This window comes from Haemaphysalis longicornis, unplaced genomic scaffold (genome assembly GCF_048455015.1).
Source record: "Haemaphysalis longicornis isolate Haplotype H1 unplaced genomic scaffold, Haemaphysalis longicornis Haplotype H1 scaffold_6, whole genome shotgun sequence".
In the NCBI taxonomy this organism is placed as follows: domain Eukaryota; kingdom Metazoa; phylum Arthropoda; class Arachnida; order Ixodida; family Ixodidae; genus Haemaphysalis; species Haemaphysalis longicornis.
The window spans coordinates 27,342,242-27,364,564 of record NW_027526407.1 but is presented as its reverse complement, the minus strand read 5'-3'; the positions used below and the strand labels follow the sequence as shown (position 1 = coordinate 27,364,564).

The window sequence follows — 22,323 nt, the reverse complement described above, 5'->3', positions numbered from 1 at the left end:
AGCGAAAAATCCTCGCGTGGGTTCGTTCTTCGTTGGCGGTTTAGGTCTTTGAAGGTTGAAGATAGATTGTAAGCACTTTTCGCGAAGGTTTTGACGCACTTCGATGTTAGCGAGCTTGCGCGCTTCCCTCAGCGTTTTCTCCAGTGTGTGACGCTGCAGGGCGGGCACGTCCCGGAGTCTCCGCGCAGGCGAAGCTCTCGCACACGAGCTGAGCTCCCTTTTCTCAGCTGCACAGACGCCTAGGCTCGACCTGTAACCGAAACGCTCGGCACTGGTGCATCCACGAAGTTCGTTTGTATATGCTGCATGTACGGCACAACGTTTGTGGCAGGTTTTCAAACCGATCTAATCGCTGCCTTGGCCCCATGGAAAGCCAACAAATCCTCGTTGAACGCGCCTGGCAGGCTGTCGCTCATTGGTGGATGTCGGACGGAAGGGTCAGCCTGGCGTAAATCACTGTTTGACTCCGCGCTCTAAACTTTCTTAGATCCTGCAGTTGCGCCAAGCCCCCAACTCTGGGAGGCGCATCCCGTTCTCGCGTCTCTCAACTGCCGTTGAACGGGGCGAACGAGGGGAAGGGCCCAAAAGCAAACCGGTCGAGTTAGCCGTGAGGCGGTGTGCTAGCGCATAAACACCTGCAAGGGTTAAAGATGAACGTCCAGATGGGCAGCTATGCCGCACACTACTCCGTTGAAGCTCGTATAGAACCACCCCCCTCTCTTGTTTCATCGTTGATTGACAAATCATGCGGGAAGCGTGGAGGGCCTCTATCGGACTGCATCCCGAGGTTCTCCAAGTGCCACCGCAGGATGTCTCCTCAGCCGACGAACCAAAAGGAAACACAGAAGCGAACCTTGTTTAGTTTCCGGTTTAGTTAGCACCACTCGCAGCGGCGGCACATTTTGTACCTTTTGTGGTGCCTTTTTCCCCCCTCGGGGCAGCGTTTAAAGTTCCCGAAAACCGAGGCGACAACAAAAGGGCGGCCGCGAGCAGAGACGACGGAAACCGGAAGCGTGACGCTATCCTGCGCGGACGGTGAAAGAAGGCGCACAGACGCGGCGAGTCCCGCGCTCTTTCGCCTCGGGCGACATATTGTGCTTACGCCTGGTCGCGAGCAGACCCCGGCCGAACAATGGGCGGGCGACAGTGCGGGGAAAAAGGGGGGTGCGAGGGAAGCGGGGAAAAAAAAAACCAGAAATGAAGGGAAAAGAATGAAGTGCGGCCTTTTCTGACGCGTACGTGCACATCCCAAACTGCGGTGACATCCGCCGCGCGAGCAGGAGGACTTGGTAGTACAGCGCTTGATCTCGCGACCTTGTTTTTTTTTTTTTTTGAATGGCTTTTCCCGCACCAAAAAAGAGGAGAACAGTGAGAGGAAGCGGGACCGGCAGAGCCGTCATTGTGCAAGCAAAAGGTGGCACGCGCCACGTGGTCCATGCATAATACTGCGCCGGTGGGTCCGCTATTTCTCTTTTGCATCCTCTTGTGCGCAGTCTGCGTGCGTATTTTCGCCTTGGCTCGCGCATGCGCGTTTTCGTCTTTACTCGCGCTCCTTGCAGCGGATGGCGCATACTCGGGCGCAGCTTGCGTGTGCTTCAGCAGCCTCTGTTCGGGCTGCCCAGCTGGTTCATAGGCAACGTTATGCCCAAGGTTTCGCTGGGCCTTACGCGGCAGGGCTGAAATATGCGCCACGCTCCCCTCGGGCTGTAAAGGTGGAAGGAACCCTGTATGGCACATTGGTGGCCACGTGCGACCTCGGCCGATGGCGCCGATCACCCAGGCCACGCTTATCGGCACGCGCGAAACGTCACCTTTTCGTGCCTAGCTTCTTTTCTTCTCTTTGCACGGCGACGCTGCTGACCGCTCTGTGCGTGCTGCGGCAGTAAAAGCGGAAGAGTAAAGCGACCCAGCCAATAACTGCATCTCGGGTTGGGGGCACCTCAATCAAGACTCCCCTTTCGTTGGCCGGCATTTATCGGGGCGCCCGTGTGCAGAAAGCGAGGCAACTCCCTCTTCCAAGCCAAGAAGGAATGAACGCGACACAGCCGCTCCCGTGGCCCCGGAGAGGAGGAGGATTTAACATTTATTGAGCAAAAAGATGGGAGTGAGGGGTGGTGGTCAGCTTCCTACGGCCAGGTGGCAGGCCCTGGGTATTCCCATAAATTCGTCCACAACAAAATTAATACAAATGGCAGTCCGCAGCACAGCAGCCGAGCTTATAGAATCCCACCTGTCCAATCAAAGGGTCCGCATATTACAGAAGAAAGTTGTCTACAGACCAAAGAATCCGCGCAAGCAATCAACGGCTCGCTTGTTCCCGACGACACCACCGCGGCCGGGTAGTTGCTACCATCGCCACCGACAGCTCGTACGCAGCCAGCTAATGCCAAGGACGATAGAATTGGTGCCGAGAAAAGCACGCTGTTAATTAATTATGAAATAATTGCGACGTGACATGTGCGCGACTGTGTGTGCAAGAAAATAGACCGTGCCGCTCTGTTGTGATCTCACCACGCACACTGCGCGCATTGCCTGGTAAATGAATGATTGCGAGGAGGGGGCATACGGTGGCCACAAAAAGAAACGTGCGGTCGCATAAGCACAGGAAATGGGCTCTAGCAGACGACAGCATAACCCGGCGTCCTAACAAGTGACGTCACTCGTAGGCGGCGCCACGGTATGGCCTCGGGGCCATATTCGATAAATGCATGGAGGAAAAGTTAAAAAAAATTGCGAGCCAACCGATGCTCCGTTCGCGCTAAAACTTCACAAGAAGGTCGCATTTTGGGGTCTATTTTGTTTACCACCGAAGACAAAGACTTACATGTTTACTCGGGAAATAAATAAAAACGGTTTCCGCCTATGGGAAAATGGCGGCCAATTTGGACGTGCAAGCTGATCTTGGAACGACGGCGCCAGTGGGGTATGCAAAACGAAACGCGCGATGGCGATTCACGGTAGGAAGGAGCCAAGTGAGGTAGCAGACGATCAGAAAACCTCTTGTGTCGATAGCTTATGTGATGGCCAAAATACATAAGAGCTCATACGAATCATAACGCATTCCTGCGTTCCCTCGATAATCAATACCAGTCATCTGGTTTCAGATCGGCGGCCGTCTGCTCTGCCAGGTTACCCGCTTTCCGAAATAAGGCTCACGGTTCTTTGTTCACGTTTGTTGCTTTGTTCTCGCTTTACGTCTATTATTATTCTGTGCGTGCGTGTCTGCGCTTGTGACATGGCTACAGTGTACTAGGAGGGAAAAGTGTGTCGTGCGGGGGAAGAAACCAACGGGGAGCGCGGGTGCCTTTTGCGATGAAAAAAGTGTATGGAGCGGAGGTATTCTTCAGAGAACTCCTGTTGCAGCCAGCGTCCCCTAAAGGTTTTTAAATTAAACTAAACAGTTATTTGACGGGTTTTATAAAACTTCATATCGTGAAATAAAGAAATAATACTTTCTAGAGAAATAAATAAGGATAAATGTAACAAAAAAAAAAACTTACGAAACCAACTGGTGAGCAGCGGCCACCAGGGGCACTGCTTACAACAGGAGTTCCTCAGCAGAAATTTTCGTCGCAAAAGGGACCCCCCTAATCGGCCCCGAATAGGGAGCCTACATGCGCCGCGCCTTCGTCGGCGCATGTAGGCTCCCTATCCCCGAACGACACACCCCTATTCTAGTACACTGTAACATGGCGTCATTAGATCATTCACTGCAGACGAAAAGGCTGCCTTATCGTCTGCTCTGAATGATCTCATGACGCCATGTCACAAGCGCGGACACGCACGAATAGAATAATATAAGTAAAAGTAAGTATCAGCTTTCACGTCGGAAGAATTGGCCGCCATTTTCCCGTATTTATTTCCAGAATAAACAGGTAAGTACCGCCAAACAAAATAGACCCTATGAGGTTTTCGTGTGAAGCTTGAGCGCTAACGAACCAGCGGTTCGCTCAGAAATTTTTTTTACGTATTCCATTTACATATGTAACACCCTGTATAGTCCGCTTGCACAAACTAATCGCGCTTACAGTAAACAATCACATTTTAAAGTTGACCACAGCTTGAATAGAGCCAGAGAGCACATTACCTCGGATCGCTCACAAAGACGCTCTTCCGCAACCGGAAGCACCTATAGAGGGATCCTCTCGGGGCGTCTTGTTTTAAAAACCGCATTTTTTCCCACGCCTTGTTCCGCCCAAGCTATGACTCAATAAGCTTCCAGAAATGGCTGGGGCAGAGAGATCCTTTAAAACGGAGGCGAAACGGAGCGGGATCCGTTTGGCGCAATCCGTATAGCGTCTCTAACGGGCTGAAAATGGCGGCTAGGCTGTGCAAAATTGCCTCGCTTCTTTGCCCCCGGCAATATCGCGCTATCGCCGGCCGCTGTGGCGTCCCCGAGTGTCTCGAATAACCGCTGCTAAGCGGCAAGTCTTCCTTTGGCTTTGTTCATTGCTGCAGGGCGTAAATCGTGCTAATCTCACGGTAGCGCGAACAGGTTGCATGAGTCGCGGTAGAAGGGAAAGGAAAGTTCCGGGGTGTCGCTCGCCAGTTGTTTTCGCCGGCCCCTGGGCAAGTTGGCCAGAGCGCGCACAAAGGAGGCCGTCACGCCCCAGCGCGCCGACAAGTTCCCATTGCCGGAAGGGGGGCTAATGCAGTGTCATTGAGAGAGTTACCTCGGGCTTGCGGTTTGAGATGACAAAGGGGGCCGCCGACCACTTTCTCGCGGTTTGGAAGAAAAGCCTACTTCGTCGCCTCCCTTCCGACCACTTGTCGAGGAAACGCGCCGCTGACTGCTGCGGCCACTTTGTCTTTCTCTATATGCACACATGACAGCAGGCGTCCTTCCGGGATTTTGCGGAAGTGCGGCACATCCACCGGAGAGTAATGTTCACGTGCGTGACAGCTGAATCATTTGTGAACCATTTTTCCCCCTCCTGGATGCACTAGAGAGTTCCGCTAGTGTCAACCTCAACTATGCTGTGGTAAGTGACTTGACGTGTCGGACTACGCCGACGGCCGGCTTGCAATCGTGTCGCAGCAAAACATTTCAGTTAGCTGAAGTCCATTTCACGCATGCATGCTTTACAGTGAATCCGCTGCTGTGCTCACCATCTAGTCCTCCGCACTACCGCGGCGGCGCCGGCAGGTCGGCTTGCAAGCGAAGCATCATTTAGTCGTACACCTAGCTATACGTCGTTACCCCAAGTCTTGAGCCGAGCTCTCGGACTTTGTTATCGTCGTTGTTTGTTCATGGTTCCACTCGTACTAGCTCGAGGTTAAAGTGACTGTTTATTTAGGAGTACGCCGATAGATGGCGTTTTGTGTGTCGTTATGTGTGAACGTAAGAAAAGAAAAGGAGGCAACACAATCAGAAACGAATCATTGGAGAGAAGAAAAAAATGATATCGCAAATGCCGTTTAAGACACTGCGGCCACTGAATGAATACTACGCAGCCCCGCGTTTCTCCGGTGTCGGTAGGAGAAGCGCCCCCTACGTTGCACCGGCGGAGGTGGAAGGGGACGTGCGCATCACGGGCGCCGTCACCCGAAAGCGATCCTCGTCGGCGTTCCTTCCTTCGCTGCTTCGTGAGACAGACCGTGAAATCGGGTACTTTCAAGTCGAGGAATATGCCTCGCATTAAAACGCGGGCACTTGTAGTGTCGCCTACGACTGCCATCGGCAGCCCCTGCTCCGAGCTGTAGCCAATCCGCCCGGGCACGCACTGGGATCCCGTGCGAGCCAGAAGAGGCAGAAGAAGCGGACCACGGGTCACGATGGTCTAGTCGAAGCTCGGTGGCCTTCCCGGCCATCGCCGCCTGCGGTACGTGCACCTGAGGGCGCGGCGACACAGCGCGTGCACTTTCGCAGGCCGCCCTCGGGAGCCAGAGGAACACGTAAGTGCTGCGCTGACGGCGTGTGTGCCGCGCGAGTAAGACGGGCCGCACAGCGCGCGTACGACCAAGTGGCCCTCTGGCGCAGCTAGCGTTTAAACTCCCGCTAAGACTAACTCGAAGAGACCGTTCGTACTAAGCATTCGTCTTAAGTGAATATTTTTTTGTACTGTGCAAGTGTTGTTCGTCTTAACCATGAAATTCGTCACAACCGAGTTCGTCTCAACTGTACTACATTTAAAAGCGCGTGTTCGGAGTGATAGGTGGTAGCAGTGTAGCAAAATATGTTACAAAATGTAATGCTAGCAGCAACTATCTGCCTTCTAATCTTCCTCTGTCAAAATACAGGCCCGTTCATCGCGGTTATCAGCATATTTCGACGGCTGCTCACTGAGCACTTCGTTTCTGCCTGTCTGCACGTAGCGGGTAGTGATGGCTCAGGGTTGAGCAAGGTGTGTGCCTGGTGGGTAAATCGTAGTGGGAAATGCGGCCTTGTTCATGGTGGCTTCCCGCGTTCCCACTCGTTTCCACATTCTCGAGGTACGACGGCGTCCCCCGAGGGCCAATACCGGCGAGGGCCAACGACGCGTGGCTGCAGGTTTGGCGGGTCCCCGGGGATTGACAGCTGCTCCGACGTGCACACCACCGGGGCTAGATGCAGCCAGCCTGAAGTAGCACTCGCGCTCTGCACACAATGGCTGCAGGTTGTACAGGTGCAGCCAGGCCATTGGAGGCGAGCAAAATCGGCTCGTGACGGGGCCCACGCACACTGTGGCACTCGGAACTGGCACCTGCGCTGGGTTTGCCTTGTGCTCAGGCTACCACAATGAGGCACGGAAAGAGGAACGATTGTTTCAACGCCGAGGGATAGGAAACGAGCGTCAGGTGAGGGAGCAACTCGAGTGGCAGACATGCGCTGGTACACATGAAGAGAATTGTAGTTGGGCCGGGCATGTAATGCAAAAACTGAGGACCGGTGGACCACTGTGTCATAAGAATGGATATCGAGAAACGGAATTACAGATGTGGGGAAAGACAAGAAATAAAAAAAACAAAAGCCTGCGTACCTGCTCGCTTGCATGCTGGAAATGAGGCCGACAGGCCTCCTCTTGCATCCCTTCCCTGGGTTCCCTTCCCTCCCACTCCTCACACGTGCACTCTTAGTCCTCCCCGTCCTCTCTCGTTCCCGCTCGCAAGCCTTCCCAGCTGCCCCTTCTCCCAACCACGTTTCCCGCGCACCTTTTCCCTCCGCTTCTCTCATTTAGCCATTACATTCTCCTCTGCCCCCCTCGACCTTTCTCTGTTCTCTCCCTCGTCATATTCCGCTTAACGTGCCACGCCTCTCCCACTTCTCGTCCTCCACCCCCTCAGTCCAGCTTCCCCCCCCCCCCCCCCCCCCCATCCCCGCCATCTCCTTCTTCCTTTCCTTCCCCTCGCCAATAACCCTGCAGCGTGTCCGTTTGTTGTCAGGCCCACCAGTAGCACTTCTGTCGGCTGTCCAGTGACAGACCAGTACTTGATTAGCCCAAGAAAGGAATCCTCGTCTTTCTTCAGTAGATGGCAATGATATTGGACTCGTCTTGGAGGAGGAAATTTGCGGGCAAACAATGCTTCGCTCAGCGCAGCACAGCAGCGGCTGCACAGTCAGTCGTCGTCCCGAAGAGCACTGCCAATGATGTCAGAGCTACGACGACACGGACATCTGATGGCGGCGCGCCAGAGCTCTCGAGCGCTCTGCCGTTCCTCTGACCCAGGAAGCGTGATCTGCGGCTTCGCGTCTACGCGACCTTGGGCAGTCGCGTAGAAGCCGGCCGTCTGCACGGTGGGCGCAGCGGCTGCAGGCAGGAGCCATGAAGAAGTCCTCCTCCTCCGACGACACGCACGTGGCCGCCGCACCCCGCCGTTCCACGGCATCATCCTCTCAGGCGGCCGGCCACTGTCGCGATGGCCAGTGTCCCGTGAAGAGACCCTTCCTGGCCTTGGTAAGTACACATATGCCGGTGCCTGGAGCATTCTTTGCGCCGTAAGGGGCTGGCTACACAGCGGTGCACGCACTGGTCCAGGTTCTGAGACTCGGGGCCTCTGAGAAGTTCAAACGTCGAGGGGCTGACCGCAGTTTGAAATTGATCCCCGCTTGACTGCATCAGGGTAGAGAGGCTGAAGGATGCTTCTTGCTCAGCGGGACAAGTTCTTTAAATGGCACGTCTTGGGTGCGTTCTTTTCTTCGTTCGTGTTTCCAGTATCCCACTATACAGGGTGATCAAAATTAAGCCGACAGGTTTTTCTTAAAATTAGGCGCTTATATTTACGTGAAGACAACCTCTGCAGTGATTCGATGCGCACAGAGGGACACAGAATTATGGGGAAATTATTGATGTCGGCGGCTTAATTAACTAAAATCGATTAATTAACTTTTTAATGGCTGCAGTAAGCAGGCATGTTTGTATGTAAAAGTTAGACGGAATCATGTTTCATTCGGCAGAATTCTTCTAGCCCATCCGTACACTCCGAGAAACCGAACTGTGAAGTTTAATTGCCGTTCGGATGATACGCATGCCAGGCCGTGACGACCGGCCCAAAGCTCCTCCATTTTGTGACGTGGCTGCTGTGTACGGTGTTTAGTTTGACAGCGGGGTGGAGGTATAGGCAAAAGTGATAGCTGGCACCCTTCTAGTCTTTGTTGGCGTTATCGCAATCTGCAGTACTCTGAACCGCTATCGAAGCACAGAACAAAAGGGAGGAGCTCTGCGGCAGTCTTCACTGGCAATTAAACTTCGCAGTTCACTATCTCGGAGAACAGATGCGCTAGATAAGAATTGTGCCAAATGAAACTGTGTAGAAACACGATTGCGTCTAGCTTTTCAATACAAACATGCCTGCTTACTGCAGCCACTAAAAAGTTAATCAATCAATTTTAGTTAAGCCACCGACATCGATAGTAACCCCATAATTCTGTGCCCCCTGGGCGCATAGCCTCACTGTAGAGGTGTCTTCGCGTAAATATAAGCGCCTAATTAAAAAAAAAAAACCTGTCGACTTAACCGCCCTGTATAGGGCGTTTCAAATGTACATCAGAGTCCTAACATTTCTTCCTGTGTAAACCGCTACTTGCTCGCTCTCGAAATGGAGGTTCCATTTTACCGTCTACTTTGTTCAACACAAGAAACGGCGTCGGCACGTAACTGCTTGTTCGAATAAACACTTCTCATATGAACTTGAGAGAAGGGCGAAAGCTCTCGGACACGTCAAGAGCGCGTCAAAACATTCGACAGAAGTGTGCCCAAGCGATCGTCTCAAACCTTGAAAGGCCCACACCGCAAACAAGAACGAACCCATGCGACGCTTTTTCGCTCACCAAGTAAGCGCATTTAGGAACGATCTAAACCGTACACAGAGTTTATAAGATAAAGGTGCACTATTGCGGCACTCCTCCTTCATGATCGATGGAAGCGTTTCTTTGTCGCGATTTCGAAGTAACCCTTTTGACACAATGGCCTGAGCCCGGTTTCACGCACGCGCCGTGTGTCCGGAGATCTTACCAGAGCTTTCGCTGGACCGAGCCTTCCACGAGGAAATGCGTGAGTCTTGTGACAGAACGCCATCGTTCCCACTAAGAAAGCTTTAGGAACGAATTTCGCCGACGGGACAATCGACGACGTTTGCACACTGGTAGTGCGTGCACGTATAAAACGTCCCACGCGCCATCGTTCCTGTGCGACAGCAGCATAACAGCGCGCAGCTATATGCGTGTAACCACGCACACTTCTGGCGGCTGCAGGTGCGGAAGTACGGCGTTCCGGTGGCCATCACCGTGCTGCCCAGCATCGGCGGGGCCTTGGCGTCGCACTACCTGCGCAGGGAGTACCGCCACTGGTACGAGGTACGCACACGCCTCTCGACCGTGCTGGCTGCGAGAAGAAAGACCCCGCAGCTGCGCACTTCTGCCGGGAAGTTGAGATGAGTGCCGTTAATTGCAGAATGCTTTGGCGCGTTCGTTCACGACTGTTTCTCACTTGCGCGTACGGACATAACTTGACGGGGTACGTACGCTACCTTGCCGCAGAGAATTATTCGAGTGTCATGGAGCCATCGACCCGCCAGAGTGCTGCGAAGGTTGAGCGAGCAGTGCCCCATTTCCGGTTAATTACTCCCGTTGAGTCCCAGGCTTGCCTCGTTCAGTTGCAGCAGCTCGCCCTGCAGTGTCGGGGCGTCACGGAGACACATTTCATTTGTTCATTTACGCATAGAAAGCGCAGCCCGTGGGAGTGGGTGCAGAAGAATAACTATATGCTGCGGAGACGTCTTGCACGTATACATACACGCGAAGATGGCACAAATGTGACCGACTCGTGCCATGCACGGATATCTGACACTCACACAGTCTATAGCTTCACGTTTCGCGTATTCACTGACTGCACACTCCTCGCCTTACGAGGACTGGTCTCCGAGTCACTTCGTGCTATCATTGCACCTTGCCAGCTGTGCTGAACACTCTTCGCAAATGACGGACGGACGGATTAAACGGATGCATGATGGAGCGGATTGGCGTTGGCGGAACCACCTGAGGTTTACCGGCGACATTGTCTTGCTGAGCTGCACGAGCCAGGAGTTACAGCGCACGCTCCGACAAGCGTACTCGGAAAGTTTAGTTGCAGAGTTAAAAATGAACACTTAAAAATCAAAAGTTATGTTCAGTAGGCACGCCAAGGGGCGCGTCTTCAAGTATGGGTATGCATGTGGTTTTTGCACACACGCACACGCACACGCGCGCGCACAAGCAAATGAGTAATACTTACAAGATTTTAAATTTCGCGTTTCCCGACATCAAAATTAGTGCAAATTCGAAAACGGGTTATTCTGCCTTAAATTCTTGCTAGAATAATGTCGACGTGAAGCGATCAAACGGAACCCAGAAATCGTAAAATCAGTGCAATATCGCGAAATCATGTTTCTCGCGGGTATCTTTAGTCGGAAGCCGCCAACCGTACAATTGTGACGTCATAGGGGCAGTGCGAAAAAATGGCTGGCGATGTCGTATATAGCTGTGGTTATTTGGTTTCACTATTTCAAGCCTGCGCTAGAATCGAGTGCGATGACTGCTATTCTGGCAGGGAAATCATTACAATGAGCGAAACGTCTCTCGCAAATAAAGCAGCGTCAAAGAGACGAACGCGAGACACCTTTGGGAAGCAGCGCAGCGTGGCCGTGTTAGCTAGCAAAGCTTATTATTGTGAGGGCAGCTTGTGACTTGATCATATCGCGCTTCACTGACAGCCAACTTCGCTCCAGCGCCGGCCAGTCCGAAACTGCTATTAAGAAGGCACCATATGTTAGTGAATCTGGGCCTACGATTTTAGAGCCGAAAGCCTCACGACTCCGTGGTGGCAAGTGTTGGCAGAGAGCGGAAGCAGAGCAGCGGAACGCCGCGCGGCTCGAAAGGGAAGAGCAACTGTGTGTACACTACGCGGTGGCAGACGAGGCCTCGGGTCAGCCGAGCGTTGAACGGGCTGTAGCGGTGCACGCACCGGGACCGTGCAAAATACGGCGCACGTCAACGCATGCACGGCGTTGACTTACGCACCGGACCTCTCGGAGAAAGATATTTATTGGGGCCGTCCCTCGTGGCTTTGCCCCCAATCGGGCCATTTGCAAACGCGCCTCAGTTCCGGACCGTAAAGCCGCTGATTTAAACGACGACCCAGTCACGCGCAGTCGAAAAACGGGGGAAAAATGTTTCCCCCGCTGTTTCGTTTGCGCAAGCGCTCGCCTCGTTCCTCTCGCGGGTGCATGCGCGCGCGCTCGGCGGGCCACCTGCGGCCGCCGAATCTCTCGCGAGGTTGCTTGACCCTCGCAATCCCGCTCAGAGATATGGATTAATCGGAGTGTCATTATCAATTATTTGCTAAAAAAACTTATGGACATAAATTAGTGAAAGGGGAGGTGTGGTTGGCATCAAGGGACGGGTGGGCGATGTAGCAAGCAAGTATCGCAACTCTCGTTGCCATTCTATAAGTCCGGCGCTTGATGCCGAAGAATCCGCCTCTTTCACAACCCCATTGCGCATGCGCAATCCCCTAGCGGCCAAGTCCCTAAGCAGTCCAGTAGGGGCAGCAGACGACATTCCCCACAGCTCCCGCACAAGCGGGAAGGGGTCGTGGTTGTATTTACATCGTTTGATTTTTTGTGTGTGCTCGTTGTGCGCGGAACAATGCCCACAACTTGTGCTGCGTTCCGCTGTAACTCGGAGTGCCGAAAAGGGAACGGTGTCGGCTTGTATCGCTTCCCGTCGGCCGCACGCGATCGGCTACGGCGGCTTGCGTCGCTCGCGTCAGCTCGGGTGTTGGGAACATTAGGCTTGGCATCCTGGCGGATATTTGATCGCTGCTATCTGTGCAACTGCGAATAACAATCCGCAACACAACTTTTCACTACACTATCATCCCCTTTCTCGCATGTGGAACTCCATTTAAGTTATAACTGCCGTTTGAGAGATCGGTGACCGAGACATCTGCGTAGCCTGTTTCGATGCTTCCGCGCAGGTATCGCCATCTCTGGGCCGCTCGGCGCAACGCGCGCCGCGGCGGCCGGTCAGCGCATACGCTTGCATCGCGGCAGATATATCTGATCGCCGCTTTTAAAATAAGCCCTGACAACAATCCCTAGCACAATTTTTCACCACACTAACACCTACTTTCTCGCATGTGAAACTTTTTAGCGATCAGATTGACAGAGCAGCGACAAGCGCGGTTGCTACCGTGGTCTGCGCCGGTTCGAGCCGCTGAGTGCGTCGAGCTGGCAGGCGCGGCCGGCGTGTGCGCGGACTGTTTCCGAAGGCAGAAAACGCTTCACGATTGCTTGCTTTATCGATTTCTTACGAACAAAAGCGCAGAATCTACAAATTCAGCTTAGCGATCATCGTAGTTGACCGTGGAGCAAAAACAGTGGGCGGAGCGACGCTGACGACGCATCTCATGCGAGCATCGGGCCGTCTCAAATTCACGCGTACGACTAGTCGTGGCGACAGTCGTAACGATCAGTCGCATGCGAATCGCGTGTACCAATCGTACATGTGTCCAGCGCTTAAAGGCATTTTGCGAACTGCCGGCCTTTGTTGAGCTGGCGATCGCACTTGATGCCAGGCGACTCCAAGTACTGCTCGCTCTGCTACTCGGCCGGCACACCGGGCACACGGATCTGTCCGAGATTTCTTTGCCAGCCCTCATTCAGTGATAAGAAGCCGCCTGGTATTATGTGATGACCAGGGGCTGTCATCTTAAAGCGTTATAACACCAACACAGAAGAAAAACTTCGGCTGCTCCTCGCCGCAATGTGGGATTGCCGTGCATACAACGAGAACGCAGCCGGAGGAAACGCCGGCAAACCCTACGGCTTCAACTTCCGCTAGGCACGCTAGGTGGCAGCACAACGCAATGAAAGAGGCGGATTGGCGGTCGGCACGATAATATCGTTGCGGTGACGTGAAGTAAGACGTGAAGCCAAGAGGTACCCACACAGTGTATGTACAGTCCTGAGAGCACCGCGCAGGCAAGGCTCAATTAAGATCCTCTTCTACGGCTACTTCTAGCTCGTTCCCCGAGTCCGAGCGCGCTACCGTCATCTTCTTTCGGCTGGTACCCGGCCTATGTCCCAATGTTGTAAATAGGCTATGAACTAACTCTTGCTCTGCTTAGCCTCTTCGGCTAAGACACCGTAGCGATATCGAATGAGATGGCAACTTGTCACGGTGAGAGGGGACAACTGTGTAGTGAGATTAATCACCGGCACCAGCCCGTTTCTGTCCCCTCCCGTGTATGCCCTGTTCGCTGCTAGTCGATCGAGAATTACCTCATCCCATCCCTGCATGCAGTTCTGCAGTCCCGCCTCTCAGTGGCTGTTTTGTTTCCACGGTGGTCCCTCTCTGCCAGGTGGACAGCAGGTGGGCGTACAGGCCCGCACCCGTTGGAAGGATGCCTTGCACACCAGTTGGTGCCAAACCGAGGACTGCTCGTTTCCACGGCTTGTACCGCTGGCCTAAGTTTTTTCTCGAGGTGTCTAAGCCTTCACACGTATGCCCCATAGGTCTTCACCTGCCCATTTTATGGAGCCTGCATATGCTTGCCGCATGCACCGCTGCAGCCCATTCTAATTATGCACCTTAATTATTTCTTCGTCGTGGTTGGAATAAGCCCTGTTTGAGATAATTGTGCTATAATATTCCGCCTCTTCTACACTGGTAGAGAATGTTACCGTAAATGTTCGGTGCAAGAGACAGCATACAACTTCTCTTGAGGCCTGTACGCATCCATAACGCAAAATGACACCACTGAAACATACTGATGGCGCATTCACCGTTGTTGCGAACGTGTCATCCCACCGCTGACAACCCGTAGTTGCGACCGGGTGGGCCGACCCGAGCCGAGCTCCGTCGCCTCCGACATACGTGTGGTAGCGTGGTGTAAAGCGAGCGGCCAGCCGCTGTTGCAGCCGTGAAGAAGTCCAGAAGCCGTAGGCTAACGTAACTGTTTACTTCATAGCGAGAGGTGAGCCGAAGCCAAAGAACAATGCCCCGACGGGCGAGGTAACAGTACAGGACTCGAGCAGAGTGACAGCATTGATTCGCTGCTCAAACAGGAATGATCTACAGCGCTTGGACGGCTCTATTTATACCCAAAAGCGCCAACGGTCAAAACAGCGGTCCCTCTAGAATGTGCACACGCCACGAACGCCACAGACACACACAACGCTCTTTCCAGAGTTCGTGAGCAGTCGGTAGCGTCGGCGCACGTTGAGTCCGAGAGAGGGGAGAGAGGAGGACTCCGCTGCGATCGCGGGGCCTCTGTGTCCTTGAAGCGCGTTGAGACGCGCCTCGCCGGGCCGGCAACCGTCGAAGCTTGAAACGCGCCGAAAGCGAAGCGTCTGACCCGGGCTTTGTCGAGACGTGAAAACACGAGTCACCGACACGGTGGGGCTTGCTTGAAAGGTGCACGTAGTGGCTTCGCCGCACAGCCGGGGAGTGATGAGAAGAAGCCCAGCGACGGGCTCAGTCGTAACACCGTGCTCTGCAGGTTCTGCAATATATATCATATACCGTACGAGTATACGTGGGAAACTTCTATCTAACCGTACCTGTTTTCACGAGTACACTGCCGTAGCACTTATTTACAGATGTCTGGAGGGTTGTGTTCAGAAAGCTTAAGTGGAGGAAGACAGGGGTGCGAATAAACGGGGAATACCTGAGCCACCTAAGGCTTGCAGTCGACATTGTCTTGTTCAGTCAGACCAGGCGGAAATCGCCGAGCATGCTTCGCCAATTGTGCTCGGAGATTTTTTAGAATGTAGAAATATTTTTTTATTTTGTACAACAGAAAAGATACAAGTTGACTGGGGGACCGGCGTAAAGGCAACAGAAGACCTGGCTGACTTCCCGCATAAATAACCAGTCCATACATGAACATCCATTGGGTAAAGAAAAAAAAGAAGAAAAAGAAAACATACATTGCAACTGAGAAATACAAATGTTATGCCATTGGACACTGAACATAAGTACATTGAGAAGCCTGTTACGTTAAAAATTGAATGAATACCGTATACACACTTATTGCGTAAATAAGAAGAAATAAGTAACAGTATACTTGAGCTGCATAGAATGGGATGAGGAATTAAGAGTGTGAATTTAGTTCTGGAATATTTAAAGGTAGGCATGAATCTTTTTTTAAATACATGAATCGAAGGGCTTTCCTGAATTAACGTGGTTTCGGTAGGGTGTTCATTAAGGGTGTCTGGAATTTGTTATGTCACTTTTGGTGCACCGTAGTTGGTGCGAAGCTTATCTTTCTTGTATATGATATGCCGTAATTTGTGGCTGTGGTCTTTCTCGGCAAATTTCCTTAAAAATTCAGTAGGGTTACATTAACGTCGTGATACATGACCATAGCTAATTTTTAAAGTCGGATATTGTTGATTGTTAAGAGTTGGTGTTTGTGGAAAAGTTGCGTTGCAGCAGTTCAATTAAACTAAGAGCTCTTTTTTGCAACAAATGTAGATAGCCAAGGTTTTTTTTTGTCGTTGTCCCTATAAAAGAATTAGCGGAGGTTCAAGCGCATTGTTGTGTAGTAAATTTGCAGGCTTAAAAATAAACACAAAGAAAGCAAAGGTTATGCTCAATACGCATGCCAAGGAACGTGACTCCGAGGTAGGTAAAGAAATCTAGGAAACAGTAAGTGATTACGTCTATCTTGGGCAAGTCATAAGCGCTGATTCGGATCATAAAAAAAGAAATTACCCGCAGAATAAGCCTGCGTTTGTCTGCGTTTGTAGGAAACCTGGTACCCTGAATAGCTTAAGCTTCTTCTGTCACTTGAGAAGCTGGTATATAACCAATGCGTTCTTCCGATCATGACGTATGGGGCGGAAACTTGGGGTCTCACTAAGCGACTTGAAAGGAAACTTATATCGGCCCGGCGGGCCATATGGAAAGAAAAATGCCAGGGGTCACGCTTAGGGACAAGAAAACTGCTGTGTGGATTAGGGAATTAGACTTCTGTGGAACACATTATTGCTCAAATTAAGCGAAGCAAATAAGTTTGGGCGGGTCACATAATGCGCATGAGACAACAGGCGGACCATTTGTCTAACGAAGTGGCTGCCAATAAACCGCAAACGGCCAAGGATTCGATGGAGGGGGATGAACTATGGAGGGAAAGGGTGGACTCAGTTGGCACTCGATGGACGTGGCTGGAAATCTTGGGAAGAGGCCTTCGTCCTGCAGTGGCCACAACCAGGTTGCTGCTCCTGCTGCTGCTGTTGATGATGATGATGACTGCCCTAGCCCTATAACATGCGGTACCTATTCCAGATCTATATTGAATAAGTTATGGCAAAGGGTAGGCGTCTTACCCTTACATTACCCGGCTTTTTTGCAATGAATATTTCCCCAGCGCTTCCTAGTAGACAAGATTGCTGAACGCCTTATGCGGCATTTCGCACTTTTCCTTCTTTCATAGCGGAACCAGACTTACTTTCTATTGCCTCGAGCCACAAACACAAAATGGCAGAATTAGATAACATTTTCATTAGAGACATCTCTGCAAGAACGTTTCCGCGTTGAAAAATGTCCTGTTGTTTGTGCTGAATGGCACCATTGAATCTATAGTGTTCTACCACGTGCTTTAGAACGGCCACGCATCGTTCCACTCCGTGAAGGTGGTACTGAAAACAACACGTCTAACTATACCGTACTATTTCTATCATTCCCTGCATATCACATATATGTTGGAAAAACATCTACATTCCGCCACGCATTCGTTCTTACTGAAGCACAATTGGTTAAATAGGCATCAGTACGCGTTTGTTTCCGGCTCAGGTACGCGAACACTTCTTGAAAATCTATCTGATTCTGATCTAGGGCCCGGTATACATTTGAAAGAAAAAGAGCAGCCTTTGGTCTCTTCTGTCATGCAGAAAAGGGTTTCAGTTCTGTGAATCATGAAATTTTGTATAAGTTATGGTTTTCGGGGCCATTTTTATTTCCCCTGCGCTACTACACGTTCCGACATTTGGGGCGTGCGTGTGACGGCGAGAACTGCCCTCCTCCGCTGTTGTGCCAGAACCTGCGCAAGCCGTCGTGGTGTCCCCGGCACTGGGTGTTCTTGCCCATGTTCAACCTGTGCTACCCGACCATGGGCTTCGCCTCGTACATGGTGTACGCGGAGGAGGGCTGCCGCACGGCGCTCAAGCTCTACGGCGTCCAGCTCGCCCTCTCGTGGCTCTGGGTGCCGCTGCTCTTCAAGCAACGCATGATGGCCCTGGTGAGCGCCGCCAATTGTCACTGCGCATTAGCGTAAGCTCTCGCCTTGGGAAGGGCACCTCCCCGTGGGTTCCGCCTGTCCCATTCTGTGTGCGTGTGTATATGTAGACACAGCATTTCCTCCTAACCCGCCTCGGTGGCGGTGGCCAAGGCGTTCAGCTGCTGAAACCAGGACGCGGGTTGGGTTCCCGGTCGCGGTGGGCCGCTTTTCTGATGGAGGCGAGAAGCGCCCGCGTGTCGAGATTTCGGCGCACGTGGAAAATCCCCAGAGGACCAGAATTACTTCCGGAGGAGCCCTCCACTACGGCGCGCCTCGTAGCCCGGGTGTAGCCCACAATACACCAGGTTACTTTGATTTCTTCTGTTGGTATTTTTTACAGTTTTGCTTTTATTATACGCAGCCCGCAAATACCCTTTTTATTTGTCGTTTTTATCTCATTTAATTTAAAGGTGGACGTTCACGCCATGCGTTTACATTTTGTTTTTGTTTTGTCACATCGCGTGGATGATAATATGGCGGCTAATGGCGCTGCCCGAGGTCATTCCCACCGGGCAACAACCACTACTCTTGACGCACCAGGAACGTATTGGAACATTACATATTGGGCAGACGGGAACGTCCATCCAAAACTCACCAAATAAGAAGCAACCCAGATAAGAAGACTTGCTTCCCCACACGCCACACAGTTGCACATGATTAATCCCAGCCTATGCGAACTGTGCGCGCGTGCGTGCGTGTGGGTGTGTGGTGTGACACACACATATACACGCGCGCGCGCACACGCACAATCTCTTCCAGATGGCATGGGAGGGTGTGAACGGACTCCCAGAGGTCCTGCAGGCGCCACCGAGCGAGCAGTTGGAGCTCCTGCTGAGCAGCCTGGATATATCCAGGACTTGGCTGCTCAGCAGGAGCAGCGCGGACCACCAGGCCGCGCTGGTTATAACCAGCGCGGCCTGGTGGTCCGGACCAGTGACAACATAAAGTTTCATACTAATGCATACTAGAGGGGAATCTGGCGCTGCAATCGCGGGCCGTCGTGGGCACCGCCATTGCAGCTAGCGGCGTTCCTCGCCTACCTGGCTGGCTTGGTTAGCCACATGGCTTCTTTTTTGTCTCGATGCCAAAATTAACAAAAACGGGTGACCTTTTTTAAGCTTATAAATAATCAGTGGCAAATAAATGTTTTTGAAGCTTCATTTTTATAACAACAAAACAAATTTGAGCAATTTGTTACAGTGATATTGTTGCTTTTTGCAGCCATCAGAGGCTTCTATTTTAACACGAAAGTGTTTTATTCCCGGGTACACCAAGATGACGCTTGTACAACGAAGCAAGCGGCCTGTAAAGGGTGCACCCCTGCACACAGGGTTTTCTTGCGGGGAAGCAACCTTTAGTACTAACGATTACGTTATGCTTAGGGTTGTTCGTTTTCTGGTTTTATATTTTAACACGAAAATGTTTTATGCCGGGATACACCAAGATTTCACTAACGTCATATCCGTCACGGAAATGACGCCAGTACACCTTTGCCGAAGCGACCCGCCAGCAGGACGTCGCTCGCCAAGCACACCCACAAGACCGCCGCCGACCCGCAATGTAGTAGTAGTAGTATGAAACTTTAATGAGCCTTATAAAGTAGGAGTGGTTCCCTAGTCCGGGAATCCAAGTGACGACCGGGCGACCGACGCCCTAGATGCCAGTAGTTGCTGGACGTCCAGGTGGTCGCTGGTGATCAGGTTCTCCCACAGCTCATAGAGGGGGAGGGGGGAAGGAAAGGGTGGGAGGTCAGGGTTATGCGTACACTCTAATATAATGTGGACGAGTGTGCCAGGCTGAGAGCAAAAAGTGCATTGGGCGGGAAATTGAGTAGGAAACATGTGGTGTAAGCGAATTGAATGGACGAAGGTATTCGTTTGGATGCGACGAATAGTCGTTTCTTCTGATTTGGACAGCTTGGAGTGAGGTTGAGGGAATCGTTGCCTGTCGAGTCGATAGTACTGTGTGATGTCCTGAAACGTAACCAGTGGTGTGGACTCCGCTTGTTCTTCTGGGGCCTGGGAGGAGAGTGCGCAGGCATGATGATGGGCAAAATTATTGCCTGTCAATGTACAGTGGGCGGGTGTCCAGACGAGGGCGACGTTTCTTTGTGGCTGATGTTGCGAGAGGAGGCGGAAAGTTGGTGGGGCCACCCTCCCCGCCAAGAAGCTCCGACAGGCAGCTTGGGAGTCGGTTAAGATGACCGCGCTCTTGGTGTGAATAAGTGCGAGTGCGATGGCCAGTTCCTCAGCAATATGCGTGGATGTCGTGGTAATTGAAGCACAGGTTATAAGGGACGATTTGGTGGTGACGGTTGCAACCTTGTGCTGCCCGCCTGGATACGAGGTAGCGTCTGTATACGCGACGTCCAGACGGTTCCCATAGATGTTCTCGTGGGTTTGACTCCGTGCTTGTCTTCTGCCCGGGTGGAGATCAGGGTGCATGTTCTTCGGTATTGGGCGAACCCGTACAGCAGATCTCCAAGCCTCGGGGAGGACAAGAAGAGCAGGAGGAGATGCTGGGTGCGCGAGTCGTAGGCGTTTGAGTAACCAAAGGCCCGCAGGTGTTTGAGTGAGCCGGACACGTTGGCTGGCAAGGTGGCCTTCAATTAATTCTGAAACCGTATTATGAAGACCCAGTTGTAGAAGCAGCTGAGTAGAGGTGTTCATAGGTAGGCCCAATGCCTGTTTGAATGCCTTGCGTATGAACTTGTCAAGGGCGTCCAAGTCACCTTTCGTGAGGCAGAGGTATGGAGCAACGTAGATAACTCTAGAGATCAGAAGTGCTCGAATCAGTCTAATCATATCTTGTTCTTTTAGGCCCCGATGGCGGTTAGAGATGCGTCGGAGCATGTGCGTAACTTGAGTGAACGTCTTGGATAATTTGGATAAGGTCAGATCGTTCCGCGTATTTGCTTGTATGGTGAGACCGAGAATTTTGATTGAAGAGCTGGGTTTGATGTCCTGGCCGTCCAAATGTAAGGAGATGGGCTCAATAGTTCGAGCAGGTGGGTGCTTGCGCACAATTATTAATTCTGACTTATGAGGTGTACATTGAAGACCCACTGACAATGCGTAAGACTGCACAATGTCCGTGGCTTCTTGGAGAGCATCTTGCATGTTTCCTATAGAGTCTGTATCTGTCCATATGGTGATATCATCTGCATATAGAGCATGATGTATCTTGGGGATGGCATCCAGTTGTTTGGGCAAGTCGATTAAGGCCAGATTGAACAGAAGTGGGGACAATACGGAACCTTGCGGCGTGCCTCGATCACCAAGCAATATAGGATCCGACGTGAGGTCGCCAACTTTCAGGATAGCCTGACGTTGGGTTAAAAAATCTGAAATGTAGGAGTAGACGCGATGGCCACATCCAGTCTGATTGAGCCGGAGTACTCATGACATCCTCCTCCGTTTGAAGGAAGAAGTCTTGGCGCCGGCTACCCGTCATTCTCCGAGGGCCATCCTAGCACTTGATCTTAAAGGCGCCTTCGATAACGTTTTACATTCTGCTATTCTCTCCCGACCCGCAAATCATGCTCAGCTGCAGATTTCGCTGCACATTTCACTTTCGTGTTTTACCGATTCCTATGACAGAGGAATAAACCACAGTTTTTTTTTACTCCGCATGCGCAGAATGGACTCTGTACTCGGGCCTGCGGTTTCCCCTTGTTTACTGATTACGGGGCTAGTCAAGCTATCTTCGAGCAGCTCTTTTGCCGCTTATTCCTTCACAGCCGTGCATAAATACCATTCTCATTAGAGTTGTAACGCGAGCTGGTCGGTGCATAACTTTGTAAAAAAGTATTCGTGCAACAGACGGCACGGAACGAAAAGGAGACAAAAGCAAGCGCAAGTCTCCTTTTCGACCCGTCTGGTCTGCTGCGGCTTTCTTACGAAACAGCGCATCTCTAGACCATTTGATCCGTTAATCTTTAATGCGATCAGGCCATGCTCGGGGCTGTGTTGCGCATGCGCAGTAAGATCATCCTGTCGACTGCGCCAATCATAGATCCGCTAGCACAGCCCACCGGTAAGATGGCTGCGCCCAGGACGAGGAAGTTAAAAAGGTCTCCACTGTCCAGGCCTTCGTGGACTCGGCGCTGCTGGTGGGCTTCTCCGCCGCCACCCTGTGGGCCTTTCGGCCCGTGAGCGTGGGCGCCACCCTGGTGTTCCTGCCCTCGTTTCTGTGGTCCGTCTACCTCATGCTCACCTCGTACTTCGTCTGGAAGCGGAACTCCATCGTCCTCAAGAACGGCTAGACTCTCCGCAGGAGAAGGGCGCCTCCCCGCCCCTTTCGCGTATCGGTCTCCTTTGCGCTACTGCGACCCGTCGAGCACGCACGGAGCGAGAATAAAATATAACCGAGAATATTTTTTCTTGATTGCATCCGAGATATTGCATCGGGGGCGTTTTCTTTATACTAATACGTACTGCGCTCGCCCGGCACAGCTCAGATTTTAATTTCTCCTTATTCTATCGGACACGAAAGCCTGCGGTACGCTATCTCAGCTGGAGGGTGTTGTTACCTTGCTGGAGAACTTGCGCTTGGAAGATCTGCGTCCCACTTGAGATCATCACAC

General features: G+C 52.1%; 1 protein-coding gene across 1 annotated transcript; it reads left to right on the top strand.

Annotated features, from left to right (window-relative positions):
* Nucleotides 1–7,683: 7,683 nt before the first annotated feature.
* Nucleotides 7,684–22,113, top strand: LOC144142343 (translocator protein-like). Its single transcript, XM_077673775.1, has 4 exons — nucleotides 7,684–7,874; nucleotides 9,671–9,772; nucleotides 17,499–17,699; nucleotides 21,826–22,113. Exons 1-4 carry the CDS (start codon nucleotides 7,743–7,745, stop codon nucleotides 22,000–22,002), a joined length of 612 nt encoding a protein of 203 aa, XP_077529901.1. The 5' UTR covers nucleotides 7,684–7,742; the 3' UTR covers nucleotides 22,003–22,113.
* Nucleotides 22,114–22,323: the final 210 nt, after the last annotated feature.

Bases quoted from the DNA above. Each gene is read 5' to 3' on its own strand.
- LOC144142343 (XM_077673775.1), top strand. From the start codon at position 7,743: ATGAAGAAGTCCTCCTCCTCCGACGACACGCACGTGGCCGCCGCACCC. The intron at 7,875-9,670 runs GTAAGTACACAT...TGGCGGCTGCAG, and splicing joins AGAGACCCTTCCTGGCCTTG to GTGCGGAAGTACGGCGTTCC. The intron at 9,773-17,498 runs GTACGCACACGC...CTGTTGTGCCAG, and splicing joins AGTACCGCCACTGGTACGAG to AACCTGCGCAAGCCGTCGTG.